Here is a 21,995-nt window from a genome sequence, read left to right on the forward strand (position 1 = left end):
GACTCTGCTGCTGTATCCCTCCTCCATATTTTTAGTCTTGTTTCCCGATTAGGAGCTCCATCCAGCTTTTGCTTCTGCTTCAGCTTTTACCTTTCTCAAGCTTGATTACAGTGAGACTGACCTAATTCTTGTCAGTTTCTCTGCTGCCTATACTCTGAGTAATACTCTGAGCATGAAGACAACCAACCAGAGCCTTGGCAATCAGTATGCTGCAGCTTTAAAAGTTATGATCAGGAGCAGAGGCATTGCAGCTATTTGCAGACTTGGGAAGACCTCACTGCACCAGTTTAGACTTAATTCACACTTGAAAGGCTGCCTTGACAGACATATGGGCTAGATTATTTTCCTTTCTTTGTTTAAATGAAAGTTTAGTTTTTGCAGTAGTGGATGGCACTTTCCTAGGAAGCTGCTTCCTTACAAAGCACTTTAAATGAGTGTGCAAGTAAATTTTTTCAAGCCCTGATGCGAAGTATTGGTTCAGATAATCATTCAAACTTCTAGATGATTATCGAAAGCTGTAATCCTTTGGAGCCCAAGATAATTACAATAATCATTTTTAAGTACCCTAAAATTCACAAGGTTACATACAACCCCTCAGAGGCTGGGCTCTTCAATTTAGTTGGAAAATTTCCCTGTTAAGGAGGCTTTTGGATCCCCAATTTAGTTGGAGAATTTCCCTGTAAAGACTTTTAAATGATCACAATTATCAGGGTTAGAAACATAAGCATTTTACCATCAGAAAGGGGAATGCAGAGGAAGGAGATGACCCCAGCTTGTTAATGGTGCAAAGCTCCTGTTTCTAGCTCTGATGGGTCATGAGATGAGATATCAGGTACTAAAGCTGTCAGTGTTCCAAGACTGAAATTTGTTCATCCCGGTTCTCCAGTGTAATTTTTGGGGTGGAAATCCACATTTTGGGGGGTGAGAGTGGGGACAAAGATAAAAGTATTCTGGCAGCACATGGTTTCTTTTATTTTGTTTTTAACTTGTTTCTTTGAAGGAACATAGTGTAGATGAGGCACACAGGGTTAGATGATAAATACAACTTAGCACATGGATATCATCACCACATGTGTGGTGCCAAACCAGAGTTTGCATATGTCAGTGGACCAGATCCACCGCTGCCGATGCAATGTGTACTACCTCATGCTGCATATTAAAAGCAATTGTGTCCAAGATTCATATCAGCACACTGTCCTGATTCCACACTCAAATCCAGCCCTCCACCCATAAATGGGCTTGAAGGCATCTTGCATCATTGCATCCTCCTCTAGACAGACTCTTCACCAGTCAGCGTAGCTCAGAGCGGTAAACAGCCCACTGTCTATAAAACACACCACAGTACAGTTTTTACAGATTCTCATTGCACATTTTTGTATAATGGGGTCTTTTTTCAACACAGATAGTAAATATTACTCATTTTGAATTGTTTCAAAGGTGTCAAAGTGTCTCACACAGAGTTCTCAGAAGTTGCACAGCAGGCTATCTTTATCCACTTCAGTTTTTAATTTATCAGAGGGGGAGATCTCTTGTGACTCCTAATTGATAAACAGTTTGTTCCCTTACCTGGTTTCAGTCTAGCATTTTGCTGAGGTAGTTATTAGGTGACAGCAATACTTTGTACTTATACACGTCCTTCCATCCTAGGATCTTAGTGCTGTAGCATGGTAAAAAGTATGTCCCTTGCATGTACGTTGCTGGCAGATTCATCGTACAGTCTACTATTATTGGAGTTTGGGGGTTTTGCCACACTTGAGATTGAGATTGTGCCATACTGAGCCTGTGTGGCTGTTGGTTAAAAACCCTGAATGGGTCTTTTGGGTTCTGCAGCCACAGAAGTTACTTTTTGCTTCAGAATAATTAGTGCACACCTTTTAGTGACTGTAGAATACAATGCAGGAGATTCCATGGCTGAGGGAATGACGTTTTTCTATGTGAAAATTGGTCAGCTGGGGAACTGTATTGTAGGAGCTGCAGTCTGAATCACTATATCTTCCCAGACTAACTAATCCATTCTGGAAGTTAGCCAGGGTATGGAGGCATGGCAGGAAAACTAAATGACTCTTTCCCATTTGTGGATCACTCAAGGTAGCTGTAACAAAACCAAGTTCTTGCTGTAGGGTAGGCTGGGAGCCATCAGCCCCCTGACTTGGAAGTGGGCAACCCTGGGCCTGCTGCAGCTATGGGTGTCTGACCTTGGCTGTGGGGATAAGAAGACCCAAGGTCTGGATTTCTGGGATATCATGGTATGACAGCACATTTGCAAACTCCCTCAACCAGCTTTTCTTCTGTTTGTTTACTTTTTGCTAAAAATAGCTATAATTTTTCCACTCTGCCCCTCCAAAAAGTTTTCTTATTTATATTTTTAAAAGCCATATTATTTGGGAGGTTTAGAACATAAACAAAATGTACGTATAAAATACAAATAAATGTACATCCAAATGTATAAATAATTCATACAGTAATGATTTTTTAAACAGGATGAAAGTGTGTCCTGTTGTCCTCCTTCTCTATTTATATCTTTCAAATACTAGCAGGTATGCCAGCACTCCAGACAGCACCACAACGCACTGCCAGGGAGCTGCTGTACGTTGTTTTAGAGCTTTCATGGTAGCCAACTTTTCCCTTGGTTAGGGCAGCCTTCCAAAGAGCCAGCATCAATGGCCTTCCAGGAATTACACAGCATGCCAAGGCAGTGGATATATTGTCTGGAATGGATTAGGTCCTTTGTTTTTACTTTTTACATAAAGTCAGTCAATGAAAAGAAAGTTTGAAAAATAAAGAGATTTTCTTGGGAAATGTTTAGTATCTAATGGTTAAATTCAGTATGGTCATGCTGTAGGTGAAAGCTCCTGGTCCAGGACCCTAGCTGGAATAAATCAACATAATTTCACTGACACAAATTTGTATCAGTGGAGAATATGGGCTTACATTTTTAATTTGTTGCAAGGTATGCTATGTGTGGATCTAGTGGCAGGATCTGTACTAACATAGCTTTAACTAAGCATTTCTTTGTGCTCTCCCTGCCTATTGATCAATAAAAATGAAGTACCATATTTCTTTCCCCATATGCTTCTTACTATATGCCTGTGTATTACTAGTATTGGTTCCTGTGGAACAATCAAGACTTTTACATGAGGTTCCACTCAAGGACTCAATCCTCAGATTGTGTAAATTGTCACAGCTCAAATAGTGCAGTTACACTACTTTACACCAAAGCATATGGCTCAAAGTTTCCAGTGTGTTAAAAGGAAAATTAAGCAGGTGGAAATTAATTATCACAAAGGGGTTGGGAGACCCATTGCAAATTATTGAAATTTGTGAACTAACGAGTAGGCTAACAGACATGAATTAAGGAAAATAAAGTTGTATCAGAACTTGTACTTGGTTTATGTGCTTTGAGAAGTGTATGTTAGTCTTAATTGTTTGCTAATTCATAGTATACTGGCAATTCTGCTGTAATATATTTTGTAGTAATAACTGTAATAGGAGATCTCACTACAGCATGCAGCTCTTCAGTCAGAGAAGTGGAGGGAATCCACAGTTGTATGCAAACGCTAAAGCATGAAGATTTGCGAGGCTAAATTTTATCTGCATTAATAGTTGGAGGTTTGGGCCGAAGAATATGATTTTCTTCAGTTGTAAAGATTGAGAGTGTCTCCATGTCAGTGTAACACCACCAGCATTTTGGATCTGTGTAGTGGCAATTGTGAGACAATTGTCATAAAGACCATTATCACAATGAGACAATTATCCACCCTGTGCCTTGGAAACCAATGAGAACCTGCTGATTTTAATTAGTACATCTTTGTTACAGAATAGTAGGTAAATTGTTCATTCTGTGCTCATAAGTACACAGTTCTCTTGATATGGTCAAAATGTGGCTTCTGATGCCTTTGTCTACAATCTCTGCTCAAGTACACAAATCGGCAAACTATATGCTTAAGAACATGTGCAAGGCTATGGCTTGGATGCACTTTATGATTTATTAGCCTAGGAATATCCTTGGGACTAAATACTGTTGCTATGGGCACAAAGATGAACATTGAGAACAAGGCTCTTATAGTACAAATTAACCTCCTTTTGTTTTTCCTCTGATTTGTTGTAAATAGTGTAATGCACAATTAGAATAACATTTATTAAAAAATTTTTAAATCACTGAACAGCAGTGGTTTTGTCCACTACCTTTAAATTTTCATGCAAATAATGATGTATCTCCAAGCTTATATAAAATATCTATTATTTTGAAAATGCTGGTTTTTGTGCAATGGAACAGAACAACATTTTGTCATTGTGCAACAGGGAAAAATGGTGCACAGGAGTCCTACTTGCAAAAGTAATCACAGTGTGATGATAGGATTAGAGATGGAAGAGACCTATTCGATCATCTCATCCATCACCCTGACAGTGCAGTCATCAGTGTTTTGTCTGATTAAGTTTTAAATGTCTCAGGTAATGGGCTTCTACCACATCACTTGGGATTGGGTTCTGCAATACATTGTATCTCAGTGTTAGAAGTTTGCTTTGATATTCTATCTAAATTTTTCTTTTAGTAACTTAATTCTATTTTTACTAGTTATAGTTCCTTTGTGAACCATAATTAATTCCTCCCTCTTTTTAACCATCAGATATTTGTATATTCCTTCTCAGGCACCGTTTGGCTAACGTGTACATGTTTAGCTCTTTAACCTTACTGCAATAATGCAGTCTCTCTAGCCTTTTTTTTTTTTTTTTTTTTTTTTTTTTTTTTTTTTTTTTTTTTTTTTATTTTTTTTTTTTTTTTTTTTTTTTTTTTTTTTTTTTTTTTTTTTTTTTGACTTGGATAGAACTCAGATGCCTTTAACAAATGCTTTTGATAATTTAAAGCTTGTCGAATATCACAGATTCTATATTAGGAACTGAAAATATATTACTCACACTTCTGTCCTTTTAAAATATGTGAAACTGGAATCAACAGAGTAGGAACAAATCAGGATTTTGTTTCAATTCAGTGAAGTGCTGTAATTGTAATGTTCAAATAAGTACAAACTACTGGAAGATGAAAAGTCTAGTCTCCTTTTGATGCAAGGGGTATTACACATGCAGTGATGTCGTGGATGCAAGGAGTGGAGTTACCAATTTATCAGTTAGAAAATAGATTCTGAAATGTTTGTACTCAAATATTACAGGACTTCAGAGGGGTGTAAGTTGAGAACTTTGTTTGGGTCATATTTCAGACTTTAGCCCTCAAGTTCTGGATTTTGGTTTGTGCCCATCTCTAAGCAGGATGTAAATGATAAACAATGTAAACTGGTACTGTGTGATAGTTCAAAGTTTTAAACCAGTTAAGAGAAAAATAGTGCAAAGTTTAAAAAAGCTTTAAATTTATTCAAACATTTATTTAAGGCTTTGGGGAATTTATTTGAGACTCAAACAGTATTTCTAGATTTTATGTACACATATCTTTGTGTACACAAACACTTTGATTCTTCGTGCAAAGTTTCCATTTTCTAGAAGGCAGCAAAGTCCACTGGACTTGGAGTCTGAGCACCTGGTGTATGCTCATGGTGCCATCACTCACTAATTGTGTGATCTTTTGCATGTTACTTAACTCCTTTGTGCTTCAGTTTCCCTGGCCAAGATTTTTCTAAAGTGACTAGTGGGTTTGGGTGCCCAACTTGAGATATTTTAAAAGGACCTTGTTGATCACATGTCCTCTGAAAATTAGGTCACTTAAAGGTGTCTCAAATTGGGAAAATTATGTTTTTGAACATTTTGGCCCTTAACTCTAAAACAAGGGTAATAATGGTTATTCTGTATTGTAAAGTGCTTTGAAATGTATGGAAGAAAGGTATTGTGGATGTACTAAGTATTATTATTTTATTATTATTCCAAAAAAGAACCATAGAAGGATGATCTTCAGTTCATTATCTTCATCATGTCAGAATGTGTACAAAACCAAAGAACTTTGGTTAATAAAATAAAATACAGTTTCTGCATATTTTTCACCTTTCCTTATACAAGAACATACTGTCCAGATTTTAATAGTGGCTTCTGAAGTGGGCATGCCCAAAATTACACATCCAAATTTTGTTTTTTGATGACTACATATCCTCCTCATTGTGCTGAGAAGTCCTCTGGGAATGTAATAAAAAGTGGCCACTTGAACACAGAAAGGTATCCAACACGGGAAGGAATAATGAATAAATAAGTAGTCCCATTAAATAATTCCTTTACTCTATAGTCTAAAGAGACTTCTGCTTTTTGTTCATTTTTTATTTAAAGTATTTTTAAAAAAAAATCTTCAGAAATGGCGTTTACATTGTTAGGATTTAGGGCCTTTACTGAGTGACACTTTTTGACTTTGATTTCATGGCTTCCCTGGCAGCAATACTAAGAGGAGAATTTGCCTATTCTGAAATAGCATGACTACGTAGAATTTTCTCACCCTGTATATCTTGGAGAGCTCAGGTCCAGTATTCAAGTATGGGACAGAAAAATGAAACATTTAGCATTTTTGCTTGAGTCTTCTTCAAACAGTTAATTTCTTAGACATCTAGCCAACACTCACTGATTCTTGCACATCTGATTTCATCTCTGTAGAGAGGGGTGGTTGTTATGGAGTGTTTGGGGGGAAGTAAAACTGGCTGGGACAAATTAAAAATGTAAAACAAGTGAATGTTCACACAAGTTCAAGAAAACTTTTCTGAATGTCTATGCCTTTTGGAAGCCAGCTGAGTGCGGAGTAAGGATCCTGGGGTTCCCAGAGTTTTACAAGGCTGTACCAATCCCATATCTGGCAGCACAGAATCTGGAAACTCTGAGAGCCTCAGCTTCAAGACTTCTAGGTAGAGTGACAAGATGTCTTGATTTTATAGGGGCAGTCCCGATATTCAGAGCTTTTTCTTATATAGCCTAATACTCCCCACCCCCGACCTGATTTTGCACACTTGCTGTCTGGTCACCCTATTTCCAGATGTGAAACCAAGGCCAAGCCCTAGTTAGAGCGGGGCCTCCAAGGCTTCTGGGCTCCTCACTCCAATGCATGGTGGGGCTGCCCTGGAGCCACAGACCTGAAAACCCTGGGTGTCCCCAACCCTGGGTCATTCACACGGTGCGGGTGCTCTGGAGCTGTGGACCCTGGAAGCCCTGGGGTCCCCAGCATCCCGCTAGCCATGTCACAAGGTCTTCATAATGTTAGGAATCTTTCTTGATCCTGATACATGATATTGGAAGAGCTGTGTGTAGACCATATCCTGATCTTGCATTGGGATCCACTAGCATAAACTCGTCTGTACAGTCCCATTGAAGACAACAGGACTTCCCAGTCTCTTGGGTTCCATGTTCACATATCCTGAAGCATGATTGGGGCCCATGTAACTAAGGTGTTAAAATCTATTAACTATGTGACACTACTGTCTGTCTGATTTATTGCCTTCTGATAGAGAAACATCTCAGTTGCAGTTGTGAGCAGTGAGTTCTTTTATTCAAAACTGAAATGAGTCTACTTATTTTCATATAATTTGTATATTTATAATGTCTGCGAGCTTAAAACAATCAAAGTAGGTGCAAGTGTTACATCTGTGTTTGACTTTTGGCCTCCATCCCACTTTTTGTTTGGCAGCTCCATTTACTTTAGTGGATTAATTTACTGATACTGTGGCAGATATGATTCTCCTACACCATTACTGCTTTTTATTTAGCACTTATTATTACTAGGCTGCTAATGTTCCAAAACAGGGAGGGCAGACCTGGACTTGAAGCCAACTAATCTAAAAGACAACAAAGGTATTTACTACTATTACTACTTTTTTTAAATTTTATTTTTTAAGACCAGCATCAAAGAGTGGCTTCCATCTGAGGCGAGCATAATGCAACTATTATGTTGGCCCAGGAGATTTCCCTTTACTTCACCTGATAGAGATGGTGTTGTGGACTTCAGAGGTCCCAATTTGAGTCTCAGCTGTGATAATGTTGCTAGGTACCCACGTATTTCAGTCACCGGGTAGGGGGTGTTATGGGTTTGTTAAACCTGCATGGTATCTGATCCCAAATTAACAGATACAGCAGAGATTATATTACTCACTGGTGGTCAGATTTGTTGTGCTGAATCATAAAGTCCTTGCATTTCTTCTTTCTAAGAATGTTAGATTCTGAAGTCCAGCCAAACTGCACGCAATGCAAGTCAGGGGTTATGTGTATGAGTGCAAAGATGGCACAAAACCTTCTTTATCACTGTGTGCTGGGCTGGTTCTCTGGTGTCTTGGCTTAAGTTACAGTGGCTGCTAACAACCTTAGGGGCCAAAACTGTGTCCGAGGATTGGTGCAGTGTAACAACATCCTGACTGCTCACCCTTTCTCTTGCCATATCCCCTTGAGCTGGCAGCAGGGAAATGGTAAGGGCACAGGAAAAAATGTTGGGAATTACTATGAATTTTGTGTAGACATGAGGAATTAATGCAAAATTTTGCAATGCCAAAATATTTGCAAGTACTTTAAAATAGCTCTAGTTAAATCATGCCATTTCACTAATGGGGACGTAGCACAAGACTTGAGCACAGCTGTGCTCTCGATTGTTGACTGCTTTGAATACTATTCACTAGCATTTCCTAAGAGCTAGTGATCTTTATTAGCATTCCCAAGAGTTACTAATATTGTGTAGTTGAGTCTCATCCCAGTCTTTCATCTGTAATGGGATTTGTACAGAAAATAATATGGGAAAATCAGTTCTAAATCTCTCTAAATATGTACAGTTTTTGTGGTTCCTGGTAAACTGAGATGATGACCCAGATTCTTCTCTGAAAAAGCGATTTAGTCTGAGGGTCACTCCTATTTGGTGCAGCTGTCACAGATAAAAGCTGTCTGTTGTGTTAAACTTGGTTTTACCATTGCATATATTGAGACATGAAATGTGAATAAAGAACATACCTAGGCAGAATTCTTAAAATAAATAGTCTAATGCCCAGACAGAATTACTGAGCTAGAATTTACACTGCAAATGAATATCCATTAATTCAAAACACCATTAACATGCTGTAGTAATTAAAAAATATTTGAATGTGAAAAAATTCATATTCAAGGTTGTTTTTGGAACATTAACTCTGCCCTACTACACCTTCCATATGCAACCTTTTCACAGCATTGCAAGATCATCTTCCTTTAACCAGTTTGCTCCACATAAGAACAGCCATACTGGGTCAGACCGAGCCCAGTATCCTGTCTTCTGACAGTGGCCAATGCCAGATGCTTCAGAGGGAATGAACAGAACAGAGAATCATCAAGTGATCCATTGGCCTTGTCATCCACTCCCAGCCTCTGGCAATCAGTGGCCAGAGTATGGGGTTGCATCCATGACCATCTTGGCTAATAGTCATTGGTGGACCTATCCTCCATGAACTTTCCTAATTCTTTTTTGAAACCCATTATATTTTTGGCCTTCACAATATACCCTGGCAACGAGTTCCACGGGTTGACTGTGTGTAGATTGTAGGTCTCAGACCTCAGAGTACACCGTTCACCAAACTTGGCAAGTGCCTTACTTACTTGCCATTGAGAAAAGAAGGAAGCTGACATGTATGTAGAATGTATTTTATTTTTATTTGTAGTCAATGATTTGGTTACAGTCTAAAGTTGTAACAGTTATAAGCATACGCTCAGTGTTTGATAAGGAAACTAGGGAAGAATTAAAATTCTTTATGCAACTTTAACTGCAGATGTTCTCAGTATGTTTGGTTATTATAACTACACCACCTATGTGTCATTATGAATAAATGTCTATCTACAGCCATAAGTCTGTCTAAAATAGTCCAAATTAGGCCAATTAAAATGTGACTCAAATGGGATTGAGAAACCTCCATTAGCTTCAGCTCTTTATGCTGAATATCTTTAAGAGTAAAGGTAAGAGCAACATTTAGCATAACATTTACTTTAAATTTACCATTTTCTCCACAGATTTCAGATCTCCTGAAGCCATGGCTTGCTCACTGCTCCCTATGTAATGTTGTCCCCCACCCCCCGCCAGAGAATATACTAGTAACATCATGACCAAAACTGAAGTCCACTGGAGTAGGTCTGTGGAGGGTGGTGGGAGGTTTAAGTGAATTTTATTCTATTGTGTAAGTTTTTTCAAAATTTTTAGCTTGCTCCATTCTCTGGAGGAATAGTGTGGTGACACTGCTGGGGGCATTGAATGGTGCAATAACCAGCTAGTCACAACTTCGGGATACATGAAAAATGAGATGGGGTAAATATAAGTAACACACATGCTAACTACACCTCTGGGCTTTGCTCTTTGGTACATTGAGCGTAATATTCAAAGTTAATGGAGGTTTCTTAATCTTATTTGTGAGTGTCTTTTGAAGGATTACTTTGAGTTTACAGAGTTTAACACAGCATTATTTTTAAATCAGGACCTCCATTTCATTTTCATAGCCTTTTCCAAAGATCCTGAGCAAGTGATAACTTGGAGAATAAATATTCTTCCCTATTTCTATTAATCTTTGTTTCTTCCTTCCTCTCGTTCTCTTCTTTTCACCTCTCTTGTTTTTTGAGGCATTATAAACTATGGCAAATATGGAATGGATTGAAGTAAAATAGACTGCCCCCCCTCCAACCTATTGTCCGGAGTCAGGTAACCAAGAGACTTCAAGGATCAGTAGTGTATCATAACAAGAATAGGATTCCTTTTTCTGTCTCGAGGCTTGATGCTCCAATAATTCCCATTTTCTTTCCTCTCTGCTACCTGTGTCTCATATTCTAATGTGGGGAAAATTACAACACATGCTTTGTTTACCAGTGAGAATTTTTGAAAAGATGCCTTAGGGTCTTCCTAGCATCCTGGTTCATCATTACACTTTCTCATCCTTATCTGTTTTCTGTATCTTGAAGGTTATAAATATTACTTGGTGATATCATGTTCCATCCACCCCAAAGGGACCGCAGCCTTAAAGGAGAAATGTTGTTTCAGTTTTCAGAAATCTATTGTTTTTGCGTGTTCTAGCTAATGAATTCTCTCTGAACCAAATATTTCCACTTCATTTTCTCCTGTTTTTATTTTAGTCAGTGCATCATTATTACAATATTTTTAATATATGTATATGTACCAGCTTTGCTCCTTAATTTGGTGACTGGGGAATTAATTGAACCCTGAAATCAGGTCATACATGTTTCCTTTTAGCTTGTTGTTTTGTTTCATTGTAATAATGGCTGTAGTTGTGCAGGATACAGTTTAATTATTTATGGATTTCTAAGATCTGACCCAGTGATATGTGCTAACATATTTCAGCAATCTGTCTTTAGAATGTAGTATTAACTAGGGCTGTCAAGCGATTAAAAAAATTAACCGCGATTAATCGTGCTGTTAAACAACAATAGAATACCAATTATTTTAAATATTTGTGGATGTTTACTACATTTTCAAATATAGTAATTTCAATTACAACACAGAATACAAAGTGTACAGTGCTCACTTTATATTTATTTTTATTACAAATATTTGCACTGTAAAAAACAAAAAAAAATTATTTTTCATTTCACCTCATACAAGTACTGTAGTGCAATCTCTTTATCATGAAAGTTGAACTTACAAATGTAGAATTATGTAAAAAAAAAAACTGCATTGAAAAATAAAACAACCTAAAATTGTAGAGCCTACAAGTCCACTCAGTCCTACTTCTTGGTCAGCCAATCACGCAGCCAAACAAGGTTGGTTACAATTTTCAGGAGATAATGCTGCCTTCTTCTTTTTTACAATGTCACCTGAAAGTGAGAACAGTCGTTCACATGGCACTGTTGTAGCTAGTGTTGCAAGATATTTAGGTGCCAGATGCGCTAAGGATTCATATGTCCCTTCATGCTTCAACCACCATTCCAGAGAACATGCTTCCATGCTGATGATGGGTTCTGCTTGATAACAATCCAAAGCAGTGCGGACTGACATATGCTCATTTTCATCGTTTGAGTCAGAAGGTTCATTTTCTATTTTGGTAGATTGGGTTCTGTAGTTTCCATATCAGTGTGTTGCTCTTTTTAAAACTTCTAAAAGCATGTGCCACACTTCCTCCCTCTCAGATTTTGGATGGCACTTCAGATTCTTAAACCTTGGGTCGAGTGCTGTAGCTATTTTTAGAAATCTTACATCGGTACCTTCTTTGCATTTTGTCAAATCTGCTGTGAAAGTGTTCTTAAAATGAACATGTGCTGGGTCATCATCCAAGACTGCTATAACATGAAATATATGCAGAATGCGGGTAAAATAGAACAGGAGACATACAGTTCTACCCCCAAGGAGTACAGTCACTAATTTAATTGACGCATTATTTTTTTAACGAGCATCATCAGCATGGAAGCATGTCCTCTGGAACAGTGGCAGAAGCATGGAAGGGGCATACGAATGTTTAGCACATCTGGCATGTAAAATACCTTGCAATGGTGGCTACAAAAGTGCCATGCAAATGCCTCTTCTCACTTTTAGGTGACATTGTAAATAAGAAGCCAGCAGCAGTATCTCCTGTCAATGTAAACAAACTTGTTTGTCTTAGTGATTGGCAGAATAAGATGTAGGACTGAGTGGATTTATAGGCTCTAAAGTTTTACACTGTTTTGTTTTTGAGTGCAGTTATGTAACAAAAAAAAATCTGCATTTGTAAGTTACACTTTCACAATAAAGAGATTGCACTTCAGTACTTGTATGAGGTGAATTGAAAAATACTATTTCTTTTGTTTATCATTTTTACAGTGCATATATTTGTAATCAAAAGTAATATAAAGTGAGTACTGTACACTTTGTATTCTGTGTTGTAACTGAAATCAATATTGAAAATATAGAAAAACATCAAAAAATATTGAATAAATTTCAATTGGTATTCTATTGTTATAAGTGCGATTAATCGCAATCAATTTTTTATCCTTACAATAACTTAAAATGTAAATTTTACATTGTACCTATCTTTATGGTGCTTGTCTATAGTGTATAGTACATTCTGACTAAAATTATCTTTGTCACTTCTTTAATTTTGTCACTGTAGAGAAAGTCCAAATAACTTTGTTTTAACAAAACCTTAAGATAAGTATTTAATAAAGTTTACTAGAGTCTGTGCCATTTCTCCCAGAAGCAAACTATGACACTTGGGATGACAATAAGCACACCCGATCCAAATATTAGCCCTCCTATGCCATATCAACTTCAGACAGTTATGCCAACTCACCTACTCTCAAGGATAAATAATAGATAATAAGACAGAGAATATCATATTACTACTATATAAATCCATGGTACACCCACATCTTGAATACTACACACAGATCTGGTCATCCAGTCTCAAAAAAAGAGATATTGGATTTGGAAAAAGTTTAGAAAAGGGCGACAACAATGACTGGGGGTATGGAACAGCTGCCATATGAGGAGCGATTAATAAGACTAGGACTTTTCAGCTTGGAAAAGAGACGATTAAGTGGGGATGTGATAGAGGTCTATAAAATTATGACTGGTGTGGAGAAAGTAAAGAAGATAGTGTTATTTACTCCTCATAACACAAGAACTAGGGGTCACCAAATAAAATTAATAGGCAGCAGGTTTAAAACCAACAAAGGAAGTATTTTTTCACACAGACAACCTGTGGAACTCCTTGCCAGAGGATGTTGTGAAGGCCGAGATTATAACAGAGTTCAAAAAATAACTAGATAAGTTCATGGAGGATAGGTCCATCAATGGCTATAAGCCAGGATGGGCAGGGATGGTGTCCCAAGCCTCTGTTTGCCAGAAGTCGGGAATGGGCGATGGGATGGATCACTTGATGATTACCTATTCTGTTCATTCCCTCTGGGGCACGTGGCATTGGCCATTGTCGAAAGACAGGATAGCCGGCTAGATGGACTTTTGGTCTGACCCAGTATGGCTGTTCTTATGTTCTTAAGGCAAAGATTTTGGATATATTGTCTATTTTCAGTAACTGTCCAAAAACTTTCACTCATGTCTTTCCCATAACTTCTTCTCCCTTCAATATCACTTCAGGCTGCAGGCTTCACAAAGTCCCCCCAGTATTACTCCAAACTAAAGGGTATAGTTCCCTTTTGACTGTTAGTTCACTAGCTAAGATGCTACTTCTTTGAAATCTTAACTTTAAAAGACACTTTCTCTGAAATTCACTTCAGCAAAGACAGGTTTGGGCTCCACAGTTCATGCAGTGATTGTAATTCACATACTAAAAACAGCCACATGTTTTGCTTAAGTTGGTTAATTAGCTGAAGATATAGTCAGGACTAAACTGGCTTGGCTGAGAGGTGAAATCCTCACACTTCTGTATGTATTGGGTGAATGGCCAAGGTCATTTATTATCCTCACTTATTAGAGTTATCCTCATTAGTGGAAGCTTGAACTACGTCAGCATGCATGAAATCTAGCCTGTGAATAAGGATTTTTGGTGCTGTTAAATCTTTAACCTTCATAAGCACAAATCTTTCTTTGTGCCAACATGTAAAAATACTATGCCTAGTATTTAAAACATACAAAATATAGCAATAAATTGTTTTTATTTCCCTTTAACTACGTTATTTAGTCATAAATCATGGACCAGTAAATTTTAAAAGGCTTAGGAAGCAACACAGATTTTGCTGAAAAATATTAATGGAAAATAATAAGTGACACAGTACTTGTGGTTAAATAAACATTTGAATTTAAGTTTTCAAAGGCAGGAGCTGGTGCACTATTCCAACCCCAAGATGAGGATGGATGAGAAGTAAAAGGGACTTAGGGCTTGTCTACATTTACATTTTATAGGGCTCTAACTTGAAAAATCACGACCCTGAGCGCAGCAAGTCTGAGCTCTTTAAAGCGCTAGTGTAGACAGGCTCCGAGCGCTGGGAGCCGCGCTCCCAGTGCTCGGAGCTAATCCCCTCGTGGAGGTGGATTACCAGGAGCACTCGCACGTGACCACACTCACACTGCTGCGGGCAGCGCTTTGAAGTTTCCAGTGTAGCCATGCACTCAGTTCTATCTCTATGTACTCACCTGGCTCCCATTGCTATGTTATCTCTCTCTCTCTCTCTCTCTCTCTCTCTCAAACCTTGTTTACCCTCTAAGAGATAGGGAAATATCATTAACTTCATTGTACAGGTGAGGAACTGAGGCCCAGAGGTCACACACAAAGTCTGTGGCAGAGCCAGAAATTGAACCCAAGTCACCTGGATGCTAGTCTTGTGCTTTAAACACAAGATTAGCTTCCTTCCTCACCAAAGCTTTCCCCTCCTCCCCCACCACCAATTTTCTAGATTTTCCTTCCGCAGTACCTCGGACCAACTTTCTTTCCCAGTCCCTCTCCACAGTAGAATCCTTGCTGGACTTCTTAACATTCCCTCACCAGCCCACCCTGACAGATATTCTTGGTTTCTGATTGACTCAATGCTGCATTGGGTCACATCAGGCCACTGGGCCTGCATTCAGCTATGTTACCTTAATGTGCACTTTTTGCTATTATGTTGCAAATTGTTTTGCATCTATGAATTTTTAATTCACATGTAGTTGCATGACCATATCTGTTGCAGTGAAGATTAGCAACCAAATCTTTAAGGCCAAATTTTGTCCTTGAATGCACATATGTGACTCCCACTGAAGCCAAAGCCAGAATTTGGCCCTTAGTAGTTGTTGTTGGTGAAATTCAGTGTGTACAGGCTGGCACCAACAAAACAAATGTCTGCTTAAGGTCACACAAGTCAATAATGGTCTTCATTTTTTTCAGCAAGACAGTGTGCTTATGCACAATTAAAAGTAAACTTGTGTGCTCTTGATCCAAAAGAATCAAATGTAATAGCTTAAAAAATATTCTGAGAAGATGCAAAACCCTGCTAGAATACCACATTATCTCCATTAATTTCTTGATCTCAAACATGTTTGATTCCCTAATGCTCCCCCACTTCCAGAGGTGCTGGAACTAGGAGTGCTGGGGGCAGGGTGGCAGTACCTCTTGACTTGAAGTGGTTTCCATCATATACAGGGTTTACAGTTTTGTTCAGCACCTCCTCTATAAAAATTGTTCCAATGCCACTACCCACTTCCCCAGATTTTCGTAACCCCTGCTTGCTGACCATTGGGAAAAAATTCCTTCTCCAGTGAACCTTGTGTCCAGTTCAGGCTTCCATCATTTGCAGTACATAATTTGAATTTAGGAGACAAAGGTATGTCCCGCTTACGGCTATGGAACATTATAATCAGAACCGGTATTTGTGAGGAACCTGCATCCCCAACCCTCTCCCACTTCCTGTTATTTAAATGTTGAAGATAGCCTATGACAGTGAAGGTAGATGGGCTCTGTACAGTCTTAGAATATTTAAAAATAGAAGCAAGTATATTGAAGGTTTATAGCTCATGCTCAAACGGGGAATAGTCACTGTTAGTGCAAAATCAGGTATTTAAAAAATTTCATTCCCCAAGAACAACTTTGTGACTGTTAGCAGTCATTGATGGACAGTCACTGGTATGTACCGATTTGAAGGTGCAATGAGCTTTTGATTGGCTTTTATGGCTTTTTTTTTTTACTTTTATGGGTGCAACTTTTATGGTTTTATTGAATCAGTAAGAAAGGTCCATAATAGGTAGAGAGCTCTCCGTCTCTGAGCATCTCTTCATAAAATCCATTACTGATTTCTACCGTGCAACTTTTCTGCTACATTAATGACCATGTACAAGGTAGCCAAGCATAAGTCCACTTGTTGGCTTTTCAGACGATTTTTGAGATTTAAAAATTCTAAAAAGATTTACTTTTATCCAAGTGACATAGGAGGTATACCAGATGCATGTCATTCATTGGAATTCACAACCTGGGCTCCATAGAATAGCTATCTAGTTCCAGAGAGGACGGTACAAGACCTCATATGACACTCTGCCTTGTACACAGCTCTGGAGATCCAATGCAATTTAGCCGATTGCACTGCAAATTCAAATGCTTTTTTACTTTTATATAAAATACTGTTTTTCTTCTTACAAATAAAATTTCAGTGTCAACTGAAAATCTATTTTTACTTGGTAAGGCAATTTCTGCCTTGATTTCTTAAAAAAAAAAAATCAGTCTAATGCTAACATTCATTAGGCATTATATATTCCATTAAAAGGTTAAAAATAGCAACTTCTAGGCAAGCTATTTGTTGTTCACATTTGAGTGGAAAAAATATGGTTCCTTATTTACTGGGTACCTTTTTCTGTGTACATGTTAGTAAAAGATCCTCCTGCAGGCCTCTAAGGCTGCTGCTATTTTACCTCCCAGAATGAATAGTCAAAAGCTGCAGTCGTTGAGGACTCAGGTGGCAAAAATTGTAAGGTGGTTGAAGTGAGCCTTGACATAAAAGCTTAAAACTACAATTCTAAGTACACGGAGATAGTGCTTGTAACACAGATCCCTCTTTTCTTGACCACGTTAAGAGAATGGTGCCAGAAAACCTCCTATAAATTAAATGCCTGTTTCACACACTAGCATGATCACATCTTTCTATCTGTATGATGTGTTGTAATAAGTATGGTTTAAAAAAAAAAAAGACAACAGGGCTTTCAGTAATCCTTTCCCACAAAACGCAGTGGGATTGAAAAATCAGCATAAAGGACACACTGTGAAGATATGGCAATGCATGCATTGTTTTCTACATAATGCAGTCAGGGTCTCCATGGTAAAATGAAATTTTTATTTTATTTTTTGTCACCATCAGCAGTTAACCTAAAGTAGGAGCTGCTCCATTTCATTGTAGGTTAAGTGACTTACCATGCAATACTAGCTGGGAAGTATAGATAATGAACTTTCCTTTTTTTAGATAGGTTTTTAAAATAGATTTAAAAATTGGTAAAAAAAAAATATAATGCAGCATATGTTGTTGTTCTGGAATTTTTTTTATATAAAACCCTCCTTTTTAGCATTCCCCTTTCAGTGGAATCACTTAGACACTTCCAGCTGGTGGCAGGGGATACAGCCATAATACAGCTTTCTCTGTCCCAGCTGTCTTTTTCATTACGTTAAATGCATTACGATGGCTGCACTGCTTTATAAAGGTTCAGGTACAGAAAGGTATAGAAAGAAAATATGCAAACATGCATTTTTGTAGTGCCTACTAGCTTCTACAAGATCTTTGGATTCTGAATGTGTTCCTGGCTCTGATCTAAGATATCCTTCCAGTCATTGGAACATTTGCTGAAAGGGCTGGTTAAGGTGCCTGAGGATATCACCTTTTACAAGGAATCATTGTTGTAAAGGATTTTTAGTGCATTATGGCTCATGCAGCCTCACAGCTAAAGAAAAACAGGGATTTAGAAATTATTGCTGATGAAGAAAATGAGAAAAAAAGAAAACACAGGAAAAGATCCCGGGATCGGAAGAGAAAGGTATATAGATTTGTACCAAATTCTTACAAGCATTCCTTTGTTTCAGTTTTCTTACATTGCAAATGAGCTATCAGAGATCATTCTTATATGTAACTTGGTAGCTGTCTGAATAATTGGTTAAGATTGTAAAATAACATTGCAAACCAGAACTGTGGGGTTTGCAAAGCAATTGAATTTTTAATCGGCTGTTAGTTGATTGCAGTGATGATGCAGAAGGTGTGCACTCATTTCACGTATAAATCAATCACATTACCATGATATGCAAGCATGGCTATAAGTGACTTTAAAATAGTGTATAACAGTAATGTGAAGGTTACATGTATAACACTGTCATGGGTTTAACTGATAGAATAAATAGTTTAGCCTATGTATACATACTTACTGTGAATGTGTGTGAGGGTAGATTTTTCTTTGTGTTGGGACTATGTCACATGCTTGCCTCTTAAAACATCCATTTTGAGAATAATGTCACAGAATTGAGATGTTTTGTTGTTTTTCCTTTTTCCTAAAGGCAAATTACATGGAAAATCAAACCACAATAATTTGTTGTTAGCAACTTGATTTTGTTAGGTTAAAATGTGATTGTGATCATAGAGCCTTGTTTTTCTCTGCTGTGTAATTATCCTGGATGCAGAAATCTATGGTACACTGAGACCTGAAAAATTCAGTACACTAGGGTGATCATTGTTCAATTAAGATTTGAATCTAATAGTGGTCTATTTTATTTTTATCAAGGTATAAAACAGAATAGTTGAGGAAAGTGGCATGATGATAGATGATGTCCTTATGAGTGCTGTGTGGATATGTCCTTAAAAATGACACTTTGTGTACTAGTCCATTTAGATAAGGCCCTGTAGTGATTTCTTAGTCATTGGTTGCAATTAGTAAAAATTGCCCAAAAGCCCATGGTCTGAACACAGAAGTGTGGTTATATAGAATTTTTGTGTGTCTTTGTGAAATTCCCTAAGGGATAGATAATCTTAGTGTGCTCTAAGCAGCCATGCATGTGCTTCCTGAAAGGCATGTAGATTTCCTTTAACATATGTGCAGCTTTTGGATGGATAACAGTCAACATTTTCCTGCCTTTTCCCCTTCTTTCTTCTGAAATGGCAGTGTTAAACTTAATGAGAAGCACTAAGAAACCCACTGTCTTCTGTTCTAGTGAACACGTTAGAAGGCTGTGTTTAGATGGCTGCAGTGAGTGTACTGCAGCATATTAACTATAGATATCTTTTCCATTTAAATATACATGTAAAGGTCTCCTCAGTATTTTTTCTGGTACAAATGAAAGCACAAAATTAGGATATTGCCTTTGGGGCAGATTTCACATCAAAATTGGTCTGAATATGTAATATTTTTTCCTGTCTGATTTTATGGTTATATGCAGATCTGTAGCATTGTAGCTATCATTTTTCAGCTAAAAATGAACACAACAATGCAAATTTAAGGATCTGGCCTACCACCATGTATTTTCATTTGAGGTGTGAGTTAAAATGTATAGTATCACATTTAACTCTGTTCATAATTTAGAGAGCCAATATTATCTATAATAGGCTTAAGTTTAACAATAGCACACACAACCATATATATGCTGTCTTTGTCTTTGTGCTCATTCATATTTACTTATTGGCAAAATGTGGAAGAGATGTGGCAATAATACTCTTGATTCAGAGATCTGAGACAATTGCTTTGTGGACAAAAATGCTTTACTGTTTATACAACACAATGCTGTAGAAGGGAAATCTCTTAGCAACCAGAGTGGGACCTGGATAAATATCAATCTATTTATTGTAAATGCATGGATTTTTCAGTGTCTTGTTTCTTCATAGAATAGAAGAAATAGAACATAGAGGTTTCACACCAACAATGGTTTTTTTCCTATTACGCTGGAGATTGGTGATCAATTTGGAATTCTTTCTTAGCAGTATTTTTAGGACTTGTAGATTCAAGACATACTAAGTTTATTAGGAGAATGAAGAAAAAGCAGTAAGCTTGTCACTGACTATAGAAAGTGGGAAAGAAAATTTGTGCATGTGCAAGTGTATTAGTTTACTCACAAAAAGGACACCATTCTGCCTATCATACATCAGGCATAAACTATTACATTCTAGTTGTTGTTTGTTGTTTTGTACTTCTTGCGGGGGGGGGCAGTGAAATATTTAGAATAACCATTATTTCCACTATGAGTTCTGAGTCACTTCTTTGTGTACCTCTGCACCACCCACAAGCAAGCAATACTCAGGTTTTTTTTATAGTCACATGATGTTGCACAACACTAACCCTTTACTTGAGCAATATATGCAAATGTCTAGGGTCTTCAAATTGCATTAAAACACCAGTGAGTGCTAATATCCCTCGATAATTTATACAGTAAGGAGATTGAGGCATCAGATGGTTTGAAAGTCAGGCCTGTGAGAGCACAAAGTCTCTACAAACTGATGATGCCAACCCCCGTCATACTGATAGTCGTTTGTGTGTAATGTTAGGATTGTAATCTGAGGAAGAAATTTCACGGCTTTCCCAATTATTTGGCACTTTACCATGTACTAAAATTTCTGTCACGATTTGCTCTAAAAACATACAGACAAATATCTTGTTAGGTGATATTCAGTCCGTTAAGTTGTAGGATCAAATCTTCAAAACTGTGTGCGCGCATTAGCATGTGTCTATTTTAAGCATGCAAATGAAGACATAGTTGATTGCAGTGATGATGCATAAAGTGTGCACTCATTTCACATATAAATTAATCACATTACCACCATATGCAAGCATGGCTAAAGTGAGTTTAAAATTGTGTATAACAATAATGTGAAGGTTATATGTATAACACTATCATGGGTTTAACTGACAGAATGAAGACATTATAAGTGTGCATGCATGTGAATCCTCACTTGTATTTGCACATCTAAATTTATAGTATGCACTTATGAATATTCAGCTGTTAATTGTTTCTTATTCATGGCATAGCAAAATAAAGAAATGGTACCAGAAAATGAGAGATGCATCTATTGACCGATATACAGATTTCGCTGTTTACTCTGTTCAAATGTATTTTAAAATTGGGGCAAGATTCTGACTTTGGATGCATATGAAGTGTCCTTGCTTACTTAAGTGGGTGTAGCCCAAGTACATCAGGGCAAATTTTACTCTTAAATGATAACTAACAAAAAAGATTGGAACACTTTTTAAGAATAACAGTTGATTTAATTATCTGACTGTTCTGCTTCTGACAAGGTTGCCCTAGGTCATGCACAATTTTGGCTGTGAAAACTAGCAATTGTTTCCCATATGCCAGCATCTAGGAAGGATTTTAATGCTCTCTTCAGTGTCAGCCCTCAATAAAGGCAGAAGTCCCTTGTTTAATTATAATATATTGTAGAAGAAAAATGTAAGTCTAGGTGCATACTGAATATTTTATGTTTTATACAATATTCAGCAAGGTGGAAGTGGTTTCCATTTGTGTATAATATTAGGGAGCTAGTTGGTTCCAGGGGAACTCAGAATAGTGTGTTTACACTGAAGGCCCTAGTGCTGCCATTTGTGATACCTTAAAAACTGATGTTATCCCATCCTGCATGTTGTGGATTCCAGTGTTACCCTGGCAGTTTTACCATGAGTCTCATGATATCTGATGTTTACTTAAAGCCCAGCTCCTGGA

The 21,995-nt window shown here is 37.6% G+C and overlaps 1 protein-coding gene across 2 annotated transcripts in view; it reads left to right on the plus strand.

The window, feature by feature from the left end:
* Positions 1-21,995, plus strand: part of ANK3 (ankyrin 3) — a 387,324-nt gene that overhangs the window by 63,935 nt on the left and 301,394 nt on the right. The window contains exon 1 of one of the 2 annotated variants that reach the window (XM_026651165.1): positions 18,224-18,337. The exons of the other annotated variant lie outside the window; for it this stretch is intronic. Within the exon in view, the coding sequence (XP_026506950.1) occupies positions 18,224-18,337 (114 nt within the window). Of the gene's footprint in view, positions 1-18,223; positions 18,338-21,995 lie in introns of those variants that run through there. 2 annotated transcript variants of the gene reach the window in all.

The sequence above is a fragment of the Terrapene carolina genome, unplaced genomic scaffold (genome assembly GCF_002925995.2).
Source record: "Terrapene carolina triunguis isolate 2854851 unplaced genomic scaffold, T_m_triunguis-2.0 Scaffold95, whole genome shotgun sequence".
Classification (NCBI taxonomy): domain Eukaryota; kingdom Metazoa; phylum Chordata; order Testudines; family Emydidae; genus Terrapene; species Terrapene triunguis.